This window comes from Channa argus, chromosome 16, assembly GCF_033026475.1.
Source record: "Channa argus isolate prfri chromosome 16, Channa argus male v1.0, whole genome shotgun sequence".
In the NCBI taxonomy this organism is placed as follows: Eukaryota; Metazoa; Chordata; class Actinopteri; order Anabantiformes; family Channidae; genus Channa; species Channa argus.
This window is the reverse complement of record NC_090212.1, coordinates 153,485-175,254: the sequence shown is the minus strand read 5'-3', so window position 1 is coordinate 175,254 and position 21,770 is coordinate 153,485. Positions and strand designations below refer to the sequence as shown.

Below are 21,770 nucleotides of genomic sequence, written 5' to 3'. Positions count from 1 at the left end.
ACATCTTTTAATTTGTCAACCCCGAGGTCTCTTAACTTCCTGTTAGTGATCATAGTTGACTACAGCAGGTGGCTTTTCTGGGCCACATAAAATAATTACTTTGAAAGCACTCACTGACTTGATCAGCACACAATCAGAAAATAAAAGGAATTTACAGCAGATCTGAGAAAGGATGGTAGATTTAACTTCACAATCTATATTGGACATATTTGATGCCAAAAGCAATTGCATCCACCATGCCCAGTTGCATTCTATCTGAATGGATTTTTTTGGGCTTTGACAATGTCATTGGGCAGAAATGGTTTGACGCAGATTTTCTGGACAAATAAGATATTTAATGTAGGCAGCGTCCACCCTGAACAGGTCTCCAGTCTATCTTTGGGGCAACATAGAAAGACATGCACAGACAGATAGCCATCCACACTCACATTCACACCTTGTGGCAATATTGAGTCACCAGTTAACCTGACATGCAGGTCTTTGGGCTGTAGAAGTAAACTAGAGTACCTGGAGGATTCCCAAACAAGCACAGTGAGAACACAGATAATAGATAGATGGACAGAAATGTAGCATCAACCATAAACTGTCTAACGTAGAGCTACATTTAAATGTAAACAGTATAGATCAGGGGGTGGAATCTCCAAGCCACTCAGCATCTCATACAGTGGTTAAAGATCCACTTGCTCAACATTCTTCCTCATAAAATTCATTCATTTATTGTATGGTCATAGGCTTGACCATTTTACCCTCATTTATTAGCAATGTGGTGTTTTCTGTCAGTTTTGATAGCAGTACCATGAGCTGAAGAGCAGTGTGGTGGGTGTGTTTGGAGCTGAACTGTTTCAAACTGCCGTCCATCTCCCTTAGGACAAAACTTGACCAGAGGCTTCTAACCTATACATGGACTGTAACAATGTACTTGATAATTAAAATGAGAATTATAGAAATACATGAAGTTAGCAATAGCACATGTCTATGGAAATGGAAGGTTCCTCATTTATTGTTTGTTTTCCAAGTCAATCAGTGGATGAGAATGTTAAATGTAAAATCATAATAGTTTTCCAAAGGTCCCAAAATAGTTTTGTACCAGGTCCCTGTTGTATTGGCATAAGGGATATAAAAATCTATAGTTTTGGTATGCAATAGTAATGATACTGTTTTTGGATGTGACCAGTCTGAAAAAATAGCGAAAACTATATGCATATATTGAAACTAAATGAAGCATATATTTCCAGTTCAGTGCGTGTAAACATGGTTTACTTTAATGAGTTTTTCTCAGTAACAATAAAGCACAAAATAATTGGTGAAATATTCAGAAGGGTCACACACAAGAACAAATAAAGCTTATTGATTATTTTGATAATAAGAACACAATGTGCCATACTTGACATAGTATAACTTTCTAATAGTAGTAACACAAATAGCTTAGAAATTCAGCAGTACATAAACTACAATTTACATAAACCTGAAAACATGTGAAATCCTATTAGATTTTTCAGAGAATTTGAGCTTTCGCTGTGTGGTCACTAAAATCAACTACATTTAAAAATAAAAATGCAAAACAAACTCCAAATCTAATATGTCTAATCATCCTTTTTAGCAGCGCTTTAGATGCCACCTTAATTCATGTAACAAAGTTTTGCTACAATCTGAAAATGAGATGAGCTGCATCATGAAGAGTTTGTCATGATGGGCAATAATTATAAAAAAAAAAAAAAACAGCATTGTGGAGGGCTTTTCTTTGTGAAGCAGGTCCTCTCTATGCCTGTGTGAGTTTCAGTTTCTTCTTAGTACTCTGGTTTCAATACTCCTGAAACTAGAATGCAGTACCCTGTGGCCCGTCAGAGAAACAGCAGTTTAGATAATGGACTAATGAATTTGACTTTAAATATTGGAAAACGTAAATATGGATATGACATACAGAGTTGATGTTCCTCCTGTCATTACTACTTAGTTGAACAAGGCTGAGCAAGTGGTGAAAATAGAATAATTAGAGTATGAGGTTACAAGGAATTTAATTGTCAGCTTGCTGTGATACATTTCTAGACTTTAATTTAATTGCTTTTAGCATTTACGTAGGGATAAAGAAATCTTAAGCATAACTGGTCTGAGTATGAAAAGGGGACTACAGCATTTATTATGTCTTCACCATATAACAATACAATGAAGGGTAGCCACCTTAACTTGTAGTCCTGCACTTTAGTTGATTATCTTGTTGACAATTCTGCAGTCTCACTACGTACAATAATCTATAGTGTAAAGGGGCAATCTAAAAAAGAAAGCAGTAAAGAAGAGGCGATCTCCATGAAATCGTTCTCAAACTCTCAAATTAAATCACGCAACACGAAAGTTAGCAAGAAAAAGGATTAGTGGCGTTCCTGTTCAGCCTGGAAAAACAGTTTAAGAATGTGCAAAAAAGTCCCCCATAATGTCAGAACAAAATATTATTCATCATTAATAGAAGAAAACAGGAACAACCCCCGGTTTCTGTTCAGCACTGTAGCCAGGCTGACTAAGAGCCATAGTTCTGTTGAGCCTAGTTTTCCCTTAACTCTGAGCAGCAATGACTTCATGACTTTCTTTATGAATAAAATTGTAGCTATTAGAGAAAAAATTCACCAGATCCTCCCCCCAAATATTACAGATAGTTCCTTATGTACAACAGTGCTAGAATCATCAAATAAAGCCCCAATCCCACTTAGACTGCTTTTTACCCACAGATCTCGCTGAGCTAACTTCAATTATTACCTCATCTAGACTAACAACATGTCTGCTAGACCCTATTCCAACTAGACTGCTAAAGCTTTACCCTTAATAGACATGTTTGTATTAGATATAATCAATCTATGTTTAGAAACAGTCTATGTACCACAGGCCTATAAATTAGCTGTAATCAAACCACTACTTAAAAAACCCTGTCTTGACCCAGCTGTTTTAGCCAATTACAGACCAATATCGCCACCAACGATCTTTTCTTGGATTCAGATATTGGGCTAGTCTCTATACTTGTTCCATTATATATTAGGGCTGCATTCGATACCATTGATCACAACATATTATTACAGAGACAGAAACATGAAATGGAGATTAAAGTAACTGCACTAGGTTGGTTTAAATCTTATCTGATAGATTCCAATGTGTTCATTTTAATGATGAATCCTTCATGTATACAAAGGTTAGCTACGAAGTTAGTTAGGCTCTGTGTTAGGACCAATACCTTTTACTTTATATACGTCTCCTTTAGGCAACATTATTAGAAAACACTTAGCTATATCTATCTTTGGAACCATTGAAAAAAACATCACTTAATCAAGCTTCAAGCCTACAAGACATAAAGGCCTGGATGCTCCACAATTCCTTACTTCTAAACTCAGACAAAACTGAAGTCTTAGTATTTGGTAAATAGTTGCTTATATAGCACTTTTATCCAAAGCGCTTTACAATGTTGATTCACATTCACACACACACACACTCATACACACACCGATGGCAGTGGCTGCCATGCAAGGTGCTCACCTGACCCACCGGGAGCAACTTGGGGTTCAGCGTCTTGCCCAAGGACACTTCAACATGTAGCCAGGAGGAGGGATTGAACCACTGACCCTGTGGAACATGGTCAACTGCCTTACCAACTGAGCTACAGCCAACCCCTTTGGGCCTGAAAAACCCAGAAATATGCTATCCAACCATATTGTAACTCTAGATTGCATAACTCTGGCCTCCAGTACTACTGCAAGGAACCTTGGAGTTATTTTTGTCCAGGATTTGTCCTTTACCCCACATATAAAACAAATCTGTAGAATAGCCTTCTTCCACCTATGGAACGGACAAAATTTGGAGCATCCTGTCTCAAAGTGATGCTGAAAAGCTAGTCCATGGATTTGTTACTTCTAGGTTGGACTACTGTAATTCCCTACTTTCTGTATGCGCCAGTAACTCCCTAAAGAGCCTGCAATTAATCCAAAATGGTTTTCTCCATTGGCTTCCCATAAAATCTAGTATAGAATTTAAAACCCTGCTTCTTACATAAAAAGCTCTGAATGGTCATGCTCAATCATATATAGAAGATCTCATAGCACCATATCATCCCAGTAGACCACTTTGATCTCAGAATGCAGGCCTACTTGTGGTTCCCAGAATTTCCAAAGGTAGAATGGGAGGCAGAGCATTTAGCTATCAAGCTCCTCTCCTGTGGAACCAGCTCCAAGTTCAGATTCAGGAAGCAGACACCCTCTCTGCTTTTCAGTCTAGGCTTAAAACCTTCCTCTTTGATAAAGCTTATAGTTAGTTATACACATGATGCTATAGGCTTAGAGTGCTGGGAGACCCACCCCTCGACTGACTGAGCTACTCTCCTCCTCTTGTCACCACTGTATGACATTAACTTTGTGTGTTCTTTCTCCTGTAGTTGTCTTTCTACTTCTCTTTCTCCCTGTCTCTGTCCCTTTCTGCAGATGTCCATAGCTTTTGAGCTATGTGTTTACCAGAGCACAGGTACTTGTCCTATCAACCAGCCCAAAGTTTTGCTGTTGCTTTTTGTTGCTCTTTTCTTTTCTCTCTCCACTTTCCATTAACCCCAACTAGTCAAGGCAGATGGGCGCCCAACCTGAGCCTGGTTCTGATGGAGGTTTTTTCAGTTAAAGGGAGTGGAACATAGCCCAATTACAATGGACAGCTTGAACACGCCCACAGTACTGCCCTTCAACTCATGATTCTTTTTAATTCTGACAGAAAACAACAGGACAATGAGCCCAAGCACAGAAAGAAGGTTCTTGTGGAATGGATAAAATGGACTGACTTTCCCAAAGTCCTGAGCTCAACCCAATTAAATTGTCTTTTAAATCATCCTTCTTCACCAAAAGGAAAAAAAAAATACTTAAAAGAAATCCTTAAAAGCCCAAAATTGCCTCTACTGTCATGTTTATAACGAGTGTATGTAAACTTTCTTTTGGCAACTGTTTGGCAATATAGTTATGAGCTGAAAATAACCTGCTTGCACAGATGACCTGTAGGACCCATTTGTAAAGACAGTCAGTCTCACTTTAAAATATGGTTTAGTTGTTCTTTGCATTTTCTGAAAAAGCAAAAAAAAAAAAAAAGACACAAACTGGAAGTGCAGTGATTCATAGCTCCTCCTAACAGTACAATTCTCCAAACCAAGCATCAACAGAAATTGTGAGTCACTGCCTTCCAAAAAGACTCATATTTGCTTTTTCTGATCTCTGGTGTATGCTCATAAATCCCATATGACTGCTGCAACATACAACAATGTCAAAAAAACAATGTAAAAAAACAACATCTTGGTTAAGGTATTGGGGAATGATTTTAGCTTAGATTTTTGCTTGCCGTGTACCTCACTTGTAAGTCGCTTTGGATAAAAGCGTCGGCTAAATGACTAAATGTAAATGTAAATGTAAATGAGAGTGGCCATTGTTATGAGAAACCAGAGAAGACAAGTCAAAAGAAAGAGCAGTGGTGTCACACTTACCTCCACCCTAATTGCTCGCTGCATGATAGTGTCACTGACTCCACCTCAGTTATTCACACAAACTTTACTTTACTTGTCTGTGTCTGATAAAATCTAATGCTGCCTGATTTAGGCATTTGAACAAATGATGGATACTAGAGTTGTTTTGTGGCCACTGTCCGGCAGCATGTCAAAGTGTCCTTTTGAACCCACAACCACTCCTATTGAACAGGTCAATGCCTTGCAGGCACTTTCACCCCCATCAGTGTACTGAATATTTGTGTGAATCTTTGCCAAAGCACTTAACAGTAATAAGTCCAATCCATTTGCCTTTTAAAATGCACTAGATTTTGTTATCTGTTGCCTCTTTCTAACCTCTCACATGCCTCACATAAAATCACATTGTGTGGATCACAGGAAGCTACATCATTTAGGGACTAAAGTAACACTGAAAGATCAACATAGGTCTCCAAAAAGTTCCAGTTCAATCTGACTCTATGGATAAAGAATATTCTGTTTATGCATACACCCACTCAGGAGTTTTTTTTTGTTTTGTTTTTTTTTTAAATGCTAGGCTGAAACAAATGCAGACTAATATAATGATAAACCCTCCTTCATCAAGGTGATTATCATCAGGTTTTTTTCAGTTCTAGAGAGAAGTTAATGCAGCCGATTATTTGGGGGGCGGTTCTTCAATTACACAGACAGGAAATTTCTGTTGTTTTTTGGATATACTTTAAGTGGACAATTGAATAGAAACAGCTATGACTTTGTACATTTTACCCAGCATATACTATATAATATATCTTCACGTTTTATCCAGTGGATAGAGCTTGGGGAGCCTCCTTTTGACGTCTCATAATGAGTTTTTTACAATTGTATTTTTTTATAGGAAATGATTTTTTTTCCACAAATAAGTACTATTGTAAAGTGATCCACCAGCTCCACTACTCCTTTTAAACCTGTTGTTCCACTGACCCCAGTTAAAGAAAGTCCACATTAACCTGCAAATATTGAGATAATGTGTATTCACTTAACAATGTTAAGTAAATCTGTCATTTGATGAATGTGTGCCAATTTCTCTGCATTTCCCCATAAATTTTGTTAAGACTTACGTGCCATGCTTCTCGCTCTCCACAGTACCAGTCCATCTCCGCTCCCGGTGTCCGTGCTTACGGCATTCACCGGTGACGACCAGACACAGAAGTATAATAACTGGTTTGGTCAAATAAGGCATTTTGATGGCGCGAATCCACAGGTGAGTCCCTTGAAAATTCCTTTCAGTCGGTTCATTCCAGCAGGGCTCAGCCGGCAGTGCATGGTTCTTAGCTCAGGAAGGACACCTCCTCGGTCATGGCATCGTCTCTGCTGCGCGAGGCTGCAGGAGAAACGTGTATGCGCGCGCTCCTCTGCGCTGTCTGCACTTATCCCCTCACGAGACAGACAGACAGAAGGGAGAGAGAGACAGAGAAAGAGAGGATGAACATCTGTAGCCTAAATGCTCCTAGGGAAAATAAACACACACACACACACACACACACACAGATTATTTGCAGGCTGGCATGACACGACTCCAGAGGCGGATTATTCCTCCCCCTTGTAAATAAAAGCTTCAACATAGAAATCACGTTTCACTCAGCATGAAGGAGGGACATGAAGGAGCAGTTTAAATGCTTCCTCACTTCTCCACAGTGCAGGGCCAGAAAAAGCATTTCTGGATGGCATGGACAGAATCCTTCATCTCTCATCCTGTGGAGTATACTGTATGAACGTTTTGATTAATTCATACACACTTTTTCACAGTTGCAGCTGTTGGTTTGATTCCCAGCTCATCTTAACAGAATGTGTAACACGGCAACTCCATCGCTATGGCCGCATAAATGTGTTTGTTGTTCAAAGCACTGGACACTGCTCTCATGGTCAATGTGTATCCATTACAAATGGATGAAGTCATTTCTACCTTGTATAAAGTTGTTTTGAGCTGATCCTAAGGCTCAGTATCAGGCTATCCACTCATATTTTAAAGTGATGATATAAGCAGATCAAAAAAGATCTTCTTTATTTTAGTTTTCCTTCTTAACCTTAGGGTCCCTACTCATCTCTCTCCTCTGGAGTGCCCCTCCCACCCCTGATCTACACAGGGATCAAGGATGGGAGGGATGATGATGCTGAACACAAGCCCTCTTTACACTGACTTTTCAAGGTAAATGGTAAATGGTCTACACTTAAATAATGCTTTTCTTATTGGTACTCAAAGCACTTTCCACTGCTTCTCATTGACCCATTCACAATCACAATCACACACACTCATACAACGATGGGGGAGATGCAATGCAGCTGGCCTACACTCAGCAGGAGCAACTAAGTTGGGGTTCAGTGTCTTGCTGAAGGACACCTCGACATTTGACAAAAATCCTTGGATTGGTGCTGCTTTACCTTCTGCACCACAGTCGCCCCCAGTGGGATTATTGCATGAATTAGCTGGCATGTTTTCCTCTATTAAATATGGCTATTATACATACTATTATATACAGTATACTGGCGTGGGGGTGGGGGGAGGAGGGGGTGTCATTGTTGACCGACTAAAATGCAAGTGTGGGAGGTAGTAATTTCCCTTGTCTGTTCCAGTTTGATATATGTATAAAATGGAGGTTGGGGGCAATGATTGTGACATTTTTAGGCATTAAAGCTACAGTAGGTAACTTTTCACTAATACTTTAGTTGAGATATTCTGCAAACCTTGCAGTGCAGAGACAACCTCTTCTTAAGGTTTTTGAGACAGTCTCGTCTGTCTAACTAATCAGACACGATGAAACCCTGTGCACCACAAGTGCAAAAGGAGAAGTTGCACGTACTGTATCTCTTAGATGCCGCAGGCTTTGAGACAGCTGCAGTATTTGAGGCTTAAGTGGACTAACTTAGAGTGTCATACTAGTCCCACAGCCACATTTTGTATTTTTAAATGAGATCACAGAACCAGTTTTTTTCTTTACCAGATATGTAGGAGGACAAGTAGCATATACCACAACTCCCACTCAAGCAAAGTTGTGTTGTGTAGTATTGTTTGATGCTATGTTTGTGTTATAAGACAAAAGCAGGATATCTGTAAAGGACCTCTATAGAGTGCAAGTTTTAGGAACAAGGCAACCAAAGCAGGAAGTCTGCTTTTGTTAGCCCAACCACTCATGTGTTACACATAACCTGACCCCAGCCTTTACTAGTTATCTTTTCCTCTTTCGGCTGCAATTCATACATGACCTGAAGATGTTTGTGAGGTCTTGACTTATTAACACCTGATATTATGTTAGAAATACACTGAATATGCAGGTGAGTGTTATCCCACAATTGAATGCGCTGTTATCAAATCTTATCAGCCCATCAGTTATAGTTCAGTTGGTAACTAACTATTTCCTAGTAGATTCAGTAGATTGTTATTGTGCTTTTTTTTGGGGGGGCTTTTTATTGTGCATATCTTCTTAAAATCTACACAGTTACATTAATGCATAAAGACCACTTAATTAGTTTAGGCATAAAAACATCTGGGTTAGTTTTAGGAAAACGTTGCAAATTGGGTAAAATTAAAATATAAAACAATATTTAAAAAAATCTAGTCCGCTCAAGGTGGGAAATGATCTGTTGTCACACACTCATTCACCCAGAGCTCCTCTCTAAACTGTCTCTTTCTTTTCTTTTTATACTACACAAGTCACTCTGCTTTGGTCATATTTACATATCGTCTTTTCAATCTTATGGATGACAATAAATCTAATGGTTGTAGAGGATTTAATCCTTAATTATGGGCAGGTTATACTTTGTGTGTGTGTGTGTGTGTAAGCAACATCAAATCATCACACTTTGTAAAGTTGTAGTCTACAGTACAACAAACAAATAGTACTTTATGTGACGACATATTGTTAGCTCAGTCTCAGTAAATGTATTGTTATTCTCTGTCTGCTCTCTACTGATTTCTTTGACCTCTCTGACTCTCAGCCATAGCTTTATATTGAAGACACATCTTTCAAAACAACCCACAATTGTATAATTTTCTTTAATAAATCTTTTAAAAAGGGTTACTTAAACAGGAGCTTTTGAGTGCCTTTGTGCAGACTAATCTAGAGATTTCCCAGGGCAATGATAAGTATGAGTATTAGGGTGGATCAGGGCATAAAACCTACTAAATCTGGGCTGATTTCTTTACGGTTTGGTCTACCTCAGCCTGCTACTGATGCAGCACTGTAGTTCTTTGTGATACCCTAGCCTGCAGTATTTGTCACACTTTCAATAGTGTGTTACTTTGATTTTTGTAGGACCCGAAAAGGAGGAGACAGCAAGGGAAGGGGTTATAGTAACTTAAAGTTTATTTAAAGAAAAGCAAACAACAGAAAATCACTTCGTGAGAAGGTAGGAAAAACACTTGCAGCAATAACTAAAGTAAAGTAAAACAGAACATCAACTTAAACACTCTGGAGGGGTATGATAAGCTTAATAGCGGTGCAGGGAATAAACTCAGTAACTAAGGGAAGGCAAACAGGGAAGAACTAAACATAAGGCACTGCCACACTAAAGGGGCAGACAAACACTCAAACATTTAACAAGGGTCAAACACGAGGGGAAAACTAGGAACAACATTAAACACTGAAACAAACAGAAAACCAAACCTCAGACCAAAACTAAAGGAATAGGTGGGGACGAGAGGGCAAAGTCCAAGAGGTAATCAAAAGGTATATTCTCTAGGGAAGTCAAAGTCCAAAGAGGTAATTCGCAAGGTAAGTTCTTTAGAGAAGCAGGTGAGATGATCTAGCAGTGAGAAGCAGGGAAAGCTGGGTATAAATAAACTGGGGAACAGGTGAAACCAATTAGAACAAAACGAGGAAGGTAAAGACACTAAACAGATTCACAGGAAAAGACAAAGGTGGAGCAACAAAATAAAAGCCAAAAACAGGAAATCAATTTAAACAAAACTAGTCCAAAACCAGGGACTGTGACAGTATTTCCCTGTGTATCAAAGTATCAAAACAGTGTGAATGAGGAACATTTTTGGATTGCACATATGATTGAGTCTCATCTGACAACCTGTTTCCCCCAAAAAAGAGATTAGCAAATTATTATTAGCAATTGTTTTTTATTTAGCCACCACCATCAAGTGTAGCTCGCAGCTACTAAATATTAACTATTATTATTTGACAAAAGGTCTAAAAAAAGCTTTTTTCAAGGTAGTTTCTGTACTGGTCAAAGAGGCCCTTCTCTTGAAGCATTTGAAGAAAATTTAAAAAGAAATGAAAATATATTTGAAGACTACAATAAAATTGACAGTATTTGCTGAAGAAAACAGCGTGTGATGGTGTGAACGTTGCTCTTACAGTTACAAAATGAACTACTACTACTCTCCTTTCGGCTTTATCCCGTGAGTTACAAAATGAATGCTGAGCTACAACCTTGTCAGGTTTAGGCACACCTGAACACATTTATGAACACATAAAGTCCAAACAGGAATATCTACTATTAATTACAAATGGTATGCAAACCAATGTCTTGTTTGCTTTCAAAGCCACCCGACCTCTGTCTTTAAAATGTGTCACCAACATTCACTCATGTTTATGTAATATTTAGTATTATAGACTGGAGACATGTCCAGTGTAGACCCCTCCTCTCGCCCTATGACAGCTGGGATAGGCCCCAGTGAAGTGGTTTAAGCGTAAAGTGTTATTTCCCGCAAGAGAAACAGCTCTTCTATAGATTCTCAAATCACAAACTGATGCACTGATGATGCTTGTGTGTTGGTTCTATTAGACCTCAGTGTTGCTTTTGATAGTCAACCACTGTATCCTGGTTGAGAGACCTCCTGGGTTTGCATCTCTGGATCTGTCCTTGATTGGTTCTTGTCTCAGCTTACCATTAAAAACCACAGACTGGTGACAAAGATTTAAATAAAGTAACATAAAAAATGCAGATGATTCCACACATATGCCCTGCATAGTCCAAATTAAAAATTTGTGAACAATGCATATTTGTCCATATGCTATGGCCTTTACAGTCGTCAACTCTCAACCCAAATGAGCACCCAGGGGAATTTAGAGGGTTCTGGATCAAATCAATGAATATTTTTTGTAGGAAAGGAGTTCAACTCTCCAGTAGACTTCTAGATAATTATAATAAATGCTAAGGTAAGCTTGCCCAATACTTTCTCAGGACATTTTGTTGTTGGTTTTTAATTTATCACCTACACCTTTTTTTGCACCTTTCTTTGAATGTATCAGCATAAGCTTTGCGTTGCTCTGCCCCCCTGTCTTAGGTATAATTATGATACATTTTCCTTTGTTCAGCTTCCAATAAGCTGAAAAACTGTTCTACGTAATTGACTCAGTTCTATAAAAATTGATGGCTAATAATTTTCTTACAGGTAAATGAAGATAAAACAGAAGTTCTTTTCTCTGCTCCAGCTGGTTTTGTTCTAAAGTCCGTTGTTTAAATTTCTGCCATCTTCTGTTAATCTTATGAAATCAAAGTCTGGTCCATAAAGAAGGCTATGTTATTTTAAGATTAAGATATCGTATCTGTCTCTGCCAGCTGAGGAACATTGCCAAGCTCAGACCTACTGTGTCTAAGACATAAAGCAAGATGATTATTCATGCCTTCATTTGCCTTCCTTGATCGAACACAAGGTGGCTCAGAATACTGCAGCCAAGCTCTTGACAAAGTCTTCAAAAATGTCTCATGTCACACCTACACCTACTGTGTTTTGTTTCTTTCTCACAGACTTCCATTCAAATTTAGAATCCAAAAATAGTTGTTATAACATTTGAAACCTTACATGGTCAGGCTCCTGCCTAGATTAATGAGCTACTACAGCACTGGTAGAAATGTCAGGTTGTCAGATTAGGGTTTGTTGGTTGTCCCTTGCTTCAGGCTCAAGACAAAAGGAGACTTTCTTGGTTGTAGCTCCTCAACTCTGAAACTGTCTTCCACTGGATTCAAGAAGTGTGGGTTGTGGATTGTAGACACCGACAAAAAGCAGCTCACTCACACTCACTCATACTTCTTTTTTAGCATTTGCTCGTCATCAGTCCAGGCTAAGTGTAAGCAGATGCCCCATTGGTGTGTGCATCCGATTGTGAGTGTGATTGGGTGAAAGAGAATCAGTGTAAAGCACTTTGAGTACGAGTAATCTAAAAGTGCTACACAAGTGCAGACCATTGATCATTTCACTTTGTGATATCTGGTTTTTAACGATGGTATATTAAGAAACGTACTTTCAATTGACTAATTGAGCAGGAATTAAAACCCTTCAGGACCTCAAAATCTTCAGGTTTTAAATTTTCTTTAGTATCTAAGTAACCCAGTAATAGTTATTTGATTATGTAATCAGACACAGAATAACAAAACCTACAGAAATAGATGTTCTGACATACAAAAAGTAAACACATATTAGCTAAGAATCTGTATGATATTGGAGGGAAAAGGGAGAATGTTGAGACTACTTCATGTGGTTCTAAAGAGCACAACAACTTCATATTCATAAGACTTTATATTTTCTTTAATTTATTTCAACTAATATAATCCACTTACACTACCACTTTTCTTCATGTAATACAGACATTGGATGAGGATCTGTGACTGGCAAGAAGCTACAGCAACTCTTTCTAGGGTGATATTTTGTGAAAAAAATCCTATGCATTTATACAAATGTACATATTTGTCTGTAACAACCACAGTTTAAAAACACTAAATATATACGTTAGGTTGGTTAGATTGTGCATGGTTTTGAATTTTTTTTAATATTATTATTTATAATATAAATATTTGAAAAGTAATTTTGCAATATAATTGATGTTTTGAATAGAGAGTCTGATTCTAGGGCAAAGTAATTGGTAAATTACTGCACAATACTCAGTGTAACTTACTTTCAGATTTGTTAATAGCAAGATGTTTTATCCTTAATATTCTTAGGATTCTGCACCACATTCCCATATTGTTTGTTCTGTCTAACACATTCACCCTAACGCACTGTGCATTCACTCACACATTGAGGCTGCTCTACCTTGAAATTGTGTCTTGTAGTGTGATTGGATCTTTTTCTCTGGAATTGTTGATGTCAAAGGAGACAAGGAGAATGTTATTGTTTAGGTATAGAAACACCTTCACCTCTATGACCCACACCACAACTATGCTGGAAGCTTAAAGTGTGTTCTTGTGGAGCCATGAAAGGCAAAGTGTAAACATGATGATGAATACTATAAGTTGCAGCATTTACATTGCAGAAAAATACTGCATGAAATGTTAACAAAAATTTTAACCACTTGTATAGTGATTTTATCCAAAGCGATTTACAATGTATGCAATGAGTCCTTGTCAAGAGAAGCTCTAAACACTCAAACATCAACATTACCCTCATTAAATTATCACTAAATTATACAATTCAACTCATCTCCCTGTTGTCATTTCACAGCTCACAACTCTATTTTGTTGGTACAGTCTAAATGTTCTTCGAGTCAGATTTATTACAGCAGACAGCTCAAAAGTCCGACTTACTGTTTTATCAGAAAGCTGAGCCCCACAGTGCAATCGGGGAGAACAATTCAGGACAGAGCAGTGTGCTCCACACATTGGTTCACTCACATAATACAGAATTTGTAGCGTATGAGCAAATCAAGAGTTCCTCAGTTTAGTTTTTAGTTTTATGTAATGTGTGTTTGTGAAATGTGTCTGTGTACTTATGATGTCATTAGTGACGCCATATAGCTTTGATAGTTGCCTTTGATGGTTGCCTTTATAGTTTACACTTTAAATTTGTTGACCAGTGGGAACAATGCAATGCTAAGGGTTTGTTAAATAGAGATGTTGTTTGGCTCAGCTATTGGCGAGGGAAGAAGTGTTAAGGCAAAGAAATGCCCTAGAGCACCGAGAAACTAAGCTTAGGGCAGGAAGAGAAGCAAGTACAATAAATGTTCAATGTTTATCTAGCAACGATCTCCGGAGTGAAGTATTTTGTGGAGTGTCAGGAGCATTGGATTCAAGTAAGATCACCTCTACATGTAAGTGAGGGCCTCGCAGGATAAACTCTAGATAATTTCGGGAGCATCTCAGACAGACTCACATAGCCCCTCTGGACAAACTCAGAGAATATCAGTATTCCGCTGCATTTATGAATGAGGGCTAAGTTTCAAATATGTTTAATTATTTCTGAACACCAGGCCAACTCATGCTAGAGCATCACCAAATTCAAGCTCCTACTTTAACTTAAAATGCAAAACTCCTTCCAGATCTTGTTTCCCACTGGACCAGGCACTGGTCGGCACCAGTGGCCGACCAGTTCCGACACTGGCACTGAAGGGACGACCCAGGAACCAAGACAGACGCAGGCCCCAAAGCACTCTCAGGGTTGTTGACCAAGGCAGGGGCAAGTTTCAGCAGGTTGTCAATGGTCTCATGAACAAGAGCCTGAACCAGCAAAACATTGGCTAACTCCGAGCCAGGCAAACAGTTATGGTAATAGTCTGATCTTATACAGCACTTTTCTACCTATTGGCACTTAAAGTGCTTTACACTTCTCATTCACCCATTCGCACTCACAACTACATACCCGTATTCATACCCCTGAACTTTTGCATGTTTTACTGCATTTTACATTAAAAACAAAACGTTATTTCCCACAAAGCTATAAAGACCAGATGACATTATAAAAATAAATAAACTGCAAATCAATTAAAAATCTAAACTTTAAATCTCTCAGTTACAAGTGATCAGACCCTTAATTCAATACTTTGTCGAAGCCTCTTTGGCAGCAATTACAACTATGAATCTTCTTGGGGAACTCACGACAGACTTCTAACACCTTGATTTAGACCCTCAATTCTTTTAGGATGATGGGTTGAGGAAGTTACCAAAAACTCATGATTCTTTTTTAGCCAGTTATTTTTTGAGGCTTGTATTAGGTGAACTGCCTCCTATGCGTACAAATGAAAGGAGAACTCAGTGAACTCATTTATATCTCAGTGAGATATAAATGCAGCAGATCAGTGTAAAATGGGTTGATTTAGTGCAGGACTCCAGACTCTTTTCCACTAGTAAATGGCCTGCATCTATATAGCGCTTTTCTACCAACTGGTACTCAAAGCACTTTACACTGCTTCCCATTCACCCATTTGGGCTCACAATCCCCCACACACCAATGGAGGAGCTACTATGCGGCTGGCCAACAGTCACCGGGAGCATCTAAGTTAGGACACATTGACATGTGACAGGAGGAGCCGGGGATCAAACAAACTACTGTCCCCAGTTAAGTTGGCATGTCGGCATCATAGATTTCAATACAAATGACACCTGTAATTATCAGGTAGAATGTTAATAAATTAGATGTAATCATTTTTCTCCATAATTCAAAGTTCTACTCTACATGCCAGGGGCAAATATTGTACTTTTTTACTCCATTAAGTAGTAGATTAAATTTAGTTACTAATTACTTTGATGATTAATTATGATGTATAATTATAGATTATGCTATCAAACAGTACAGTAGTTAAAACAAGCCCCACCATTAGCCACTGGAAAGATGATGAAATCCAGTAAAAGTAATCCAATAACACAGTATATATGATTCTGAAATTGAACACTTTTCTTTGTGGTCCTTTAAATATATTTTGATGCCAGTTTTTTTGTGTTACATTCTTTTAAACTTATTGTGTGCTCTGGACACCCTCTGTGATCCAGACTCAGTGCTTAGATATTCACGTCTAAAGATTTGGAGTGAGGCTTTGCCCTTCTAGAAAGAGTTTTTCCATCTTCTTATTTATAGTAATTTGATTATAACTAGTACCTGAAGGGCTGTGCAGAAAATGGTAATGTGTAAAACATTAGAAGAGCAGAGTTGCCTGTTGCACTACCATAGTTAACTGTTTAGTTGTTTAGTTATTTTTCCTGTAGCTTCAAGGCAATGTCCATTATTCTCCTTCATTGCACTTTTTTTTATTTGGCTATCTTGCATTTGCAAATGTTTGCTGCCAAGAGGAGATACTGGAGCTTGAGGTTGTGGTGAGAGAAGTGGAGTCTGAAGCTGCTGTGTCTGCTAACTCATTGATTGACATTTTCCTACTGCCCTATGCTAACAGTTCACTCACTTGAGTAATGGTGTTTATGTAAAAATAGGGTAGTTGCCATGGCAATGCAGTGGTTTCTGACTCGGGATCGGCTGCTCGTGCGGTAAGCGTATTGCGTCACTTCCTGTTTCTGCACACTCTTGGGTTTCTACCGAAGGATTGTTTACTGATTAATTGTAGCTGTTATTTTTACTTAAATAAGTGATTTCTTCACACAAGAATTAATACTTAGTCGTAACATATGCTTGTATTACACAAGCACCTGCTTTTGCAAAACATAACCAGCTAAAGTTTACAAATTCCACATTTCACTTATATTAGCTTCGTTAGCTTAGCAGTTATCCATTAGCAATGGCTTCTCTGTCTCCCTCTGTTTCTCCTTCTCTCACTTGCTCGGTGTGTCTTATGTTCAGTTTTTCCTCTGCCTCCTTTAGTGATAATGGTTTATGTAATAAGTGTAAGGTTTTTGCAGCTTTGGAGGCGAGGCTCACGGGATTGGAAGCACGGCTCCGCACCATGGAAAACAACTCAGCTAGTCAGGCCCCGGTAGCTGGTGCGGGCCGACCTAGCGTAGCCCCTGCTAGCTGTCCCCCGGCAGTTCCCGAGCAGCCGGGAAGCCAGTCCGGCTGGGTGACGGTTCGTAAGAGATCTAATGCTAAACAGACGCCCGAGGTTCACCACCAGTCGGTTCACGTTTCTAACCGATTTTCCCCACTCAGCGACACACCCGCTGAGAAACCAACTCTAGTAATTGGCAGCTCCATAGTCAGAAATGTGAAGTTAGAGACTCCAGCGGCCGTAGTCAAATGTCTTCCTGGGGCCAGAGCGGGCGACGTTGAATCATATTTGAAACTCCTGGCTAAGGATAAACGTAAATACAGTAATATTATTATTCACGTGGGAGTTAATGACGCCCGATTACGCAAATCGGAGGTCACTAAAATGAATGTTGAATCGGTGTGTAACTTTGCCAAAACATTGTCGGACTCCGTAATTTTCTCTGGCCCCCTGCCAAATCTGACCAGTGACGACATGTACACCCGCATGTCGTCATTCAACCGCTGGCTGTCTAGGTGGTGTCCAGCAAACGATGTGGGCTACATAGACAATTGGAAACGTTTTTGGGGAAAACCTAGGCTGATTAGGAGAGATGGCATCCATCCTACTTTAGATGGTGCAGCTTTCTTATCCAGAAATATGGCTGGTTTTATTAGACAACCAACAGAATGACAATCCAGAGTTGAGCCTAGGATGCAGAGATCCAGTCCTACACGCCTCTCTGCAGTGTCCTTACAACCGTCACCCCCCCACAACTCCCACATACCTATAGAGACTGTGTCTGTTCCCCGACCTAAATTACATAAAGTAAATATGACAACAAGAGGAGTTAATCATAATAACCTAATAAAAGTTAAGACTACTCCTCTTACAGAACAAAACCCCAAAACTATTAAATGTGGATTATTAAATATCAGATCTCTCTCTTCTAAATCTGTTAGTAAATGACTTAATAAGTGATCATCAAGACCTTGTCCTTACGTATGGAATTGAAGCGGATAATTTAACCATATTTCCTCACAACTCTCTTCTGTCTGACCATTTTTTAATAACATTTGAATTTACAATAACGGACTATATAGCAGTTAGGGAAAAATTCCACTATAGCAGATGCTGAAGTGAAAAAGCTGTCAACAAATTTAAAGAAATTATTTCTTCATCATTTGCTTCACCATATGTTAATACAATGGAAAGTAGTCTCCTTAATGTTACTCCTGCACAAGTAGATTATCTTGTTGACAATTCTGCAGCCTCCTACGTACAATACTCGATAGCGTTGCACCTCTTAAAAAGAAGGCAGTAAACCAGAAGAGGTCATCTCCATGTTATAGTTCACAAACACTCAACTTAAAACAGGAAACACGAAAGTTAGAAAGGAAGTGTTGTTCCAGAAAGTTAGAAGAATCTCATTTAGCCTGGAAAAATAGTTTAAAAATGTACAAAAAATCTCTCAGTGATGCCAGAACAGCATATTATTCATCATTAATAGAAGAAAACAGGAACAACCCCCGGTTTCTGTTCAGCACTGTAGCCAGGCTGACTAAGAGCCATAGTTCTGTTGAGCCTAGTTTTCCCTTAACTTTGAGCAGCAATGACTTCATGACCTTCTTTATGAATAAAATTGTAGCTATTAGAGAACAAATTCACCAGATCCTCCCCCCAAAAATTACAGATAGATCTTCACGTACAGCAGTGCTAGAATCATCAATAAGGCCCCAATCCCTGTTAGACTGCTTTTTACCCATAGATCTCTCTGAGCTAACTTCAATTATTACCTCATCTAAACCAACAACCTGTCTGCTAGACCCTATTCCAACTAGCTGCTCAAGGAAGCTTTACCCTTAATAGATACATTCATATTAGATATCATAAATCTATCTTTAGAAACAGGCTATGTACCAGAGGCCTATAAGGTAGCTGTAATTAAACCACTACTTAAAAAACCCTGTCTTGACCCAGGTGTTTTAGCCAATTACAGACCAATATCTAATCTCCCCGTTATTTCTAAAATAATTGAAAAAGTAGTCGCAAAACAATTATGTGATCACCTTCATAGGAATAATTTGTATGAAGACTTTCAGTCAGGATTTAGAGTTCATCATAGTACAGAAACAGCACTGGTAAAAGACCCCAACGATCTTCTCATGGACTCAGATACTGGACTCATCTCTATACTTGTTCTGTTAGATCTTAGTGCTGCATTTGATACCATTGATCATAACATTTTATTACAGAGACTGGAACATGAAATTGGAATTACAGGAACTCCACTAGGTTGGTTTAAGTCTTATCTATCTGATAGATTTCAAATTGTTCATGTTAATGATGAATCCTCCATGCACACAAAGGTTAGCTATGGAGTTCCACAAGGCTGTGTGTTAGGACCAATACTTTTTACTTTATATATGTCTCCTTTAGGCAACATTATTAGAAAACACTCCATAAATTTCCACTGTTATGCTGATGATACCCAGCTATATTTATCTATGGAACCAGATGAAAATAATCAGTTAATAAAGCTTCAAGCATGCCTACAAGATATAAAGGCCTGGATGTCCCACAATTTTTTACTTTTAAACTCAGACAAAACTGAAGTCATAGTATTTGGGCCCAAAAATCTCAGAGATATGATGTCCGACCATATTGTTACACTAGATGGCATAAGTCTGGCCTCCAGTACTACTGCAAGGAACCTTGGAGTTATTTTTGATAAGGATCTGTCCTTTAACTCAAATATAAAACAAATCTCTAGAACAGCCTTCTTCCACCTACGGAACATTGCCAAAATTAGGAGCATCCTGTCACTGGTCCATGCATTTCTTACTTCTAGGTTGGACTACTGTAATTCCCTACTTTCAGGATGCCGCACTAACTCCCTAAAGAGCCTGCAATTAATCCAAAATGCTGCAGCAAGAGTGCCGACTGGAATCACATTTCACCTTTACTAGCCTCTCTCTATTGGCTTACCATTAAATGTAGAATAGAATTTAAAACTCTGCTTGAAGCAGACACCCTCTCTACTTTTAAGTCTAGGCTTAAAACTTTCCTCTTAGTTATAGTTATGATGCTATAGGCTTAGACTGCTGGGGGACCCACCCCCCCGATGCACTGAGCTCCTTTCCTCCTCTTGACCCTCTCTCCTCTCCTCTCACCCCGCAATTGTCACCATTGTATGTCATTAACTCTGTGTGTTTTCTCCCGTAGTTGTCTATGTCATTCTCTGTCCCCCTCTTCCTGTCCCTTTCTGCAGGTGTCCCCCGGCTTTGAAGCTGTGTGTTTTCCAGAGTGCAGCTACTGGTCCTACCAACCTGCCCGATGTTTTGTTGTTGTTGTTTTTTTTGTTGTTTTTTCTTTTCTCTCTTCACTTTCCACTCACCCCAACCGTTCAAGGCAGATGGCTGTCCACCCTGAGCCTGGTTCTGCTGGAGGTTTCTTCCATTAAAGGGAGTTTTTCCTCTCCACTGTTGCCTTTGGTTTGTTCCAGGGGGAATTGTTGGGTTCTCTCTATAATCTCGAATTAATTCTGTAAAGTGCCCTGAGATTACTTTGTTGTGAATTTATATAAATAAAGTTGAATTGAATTGAATTGTATGAGTGTGTGTGTGATTGTGAGTGTGAATGGGTAAATAAGAAGCAGTGTAATGTGCTTTGATTGCCAATAGGTAGAAAAGTGCTATATAAGTGCAGACCATTTACCATATAATATTATTTAAATACTGTAATAATATAATAGTATTATACTACAAGTTACTTTGTATAGTCATTTTTTAACCTAATCATATTCTTAACATTTTCACACAAGACACTAAACCCCTCATTGTTTTATCTTAACTCACATTTAGAGTCTGTCAGTCATTCAATCACATCAGCCAGACACACCTCTCCACTCTGTGACTTACTCTAAAATGCTTTGTCAAAAATCTTTAAATTCCAAGATCTTGTGAGGCCTTACACATGCACAGTTGACTGGCTTACTTGAGACTACTGTAAAAAGTTATGGTGATTTGGAGAGTTTAGGTCAACAAGTTCATAAAAATTCTCAATCAAGTATTTTGGAATAATTATAACACCCACCTTTTTGACCGACAGTGAACTGGTTCTGCTCTCATTTGGAACCAGTTGCCTTTAGTAACCCCCTTGCTAAAAGAATATGACACAATCTAATGCATTATGACCACAGGACTATTATGTTTGGCATTTAACCCTCATCTAATGTTGTGTCAGTTTCAATTGTGTCAATTAAGAGCACTAATAGGCCAGTTTGCTGGTGTAAAGCCCAGCGCATAATGAGGAATTGTAATGAAGACTCGGATTTTTTTAAATCAAAAATTCAGCATATGTCAATATTGAAAGTAAAAGAAGAATTTCATCAGGCATTCAAGGCAAAACACTTCTCTCATGTTTAAATTACATTAATTATGGTTACTGTAACAAAGCACATTTTTGTAAGGATTTTTAAAAAACTAAACTAAAAACGTTACTTTTCTTTAAATATCTTGATTTTTAGGTTCAAGCTTCATTATTCCGTGTGAATTTGAACTTTGGTTGCCCCAAAATGTGGAATGAGCCATTTAAAACAGCCTCCAACCTGCAATTTACCTGTTAGTTTGTGCAGGTAAAATGCTACTACATTTTTAAAATCTCAAACCTGA

The 21,770-nt window shown here is 38.6% G+C and overlaps 1 protein-coding gene across 1 annotated transcript in view; it reads right to left on the bottom strand.

The window, feature by feature from the left end:
• Positions 1–7,043, bottom strand: part of gabrr2a (gamma-aminobutyric acid type A receptor subunit rho2a) — a 65,226-nt gene extending 58,183 nt beyond the window's left edge. The window contains exon 1 of the mRNA XM_067479433.1: positions 6,583–7,043. Within this exon, the coding sequence (XP_067335534.1) occupies positions 6,583–6,704 (122 nt within the window). The 5' untranslated portion in view covers positions 6,705–7,043. The remainder of the gene's footprint in view (positions 1–6,582) is intronic.
• Positions 7,044–21,770: the final 14,727 nt, after the last annotated feature.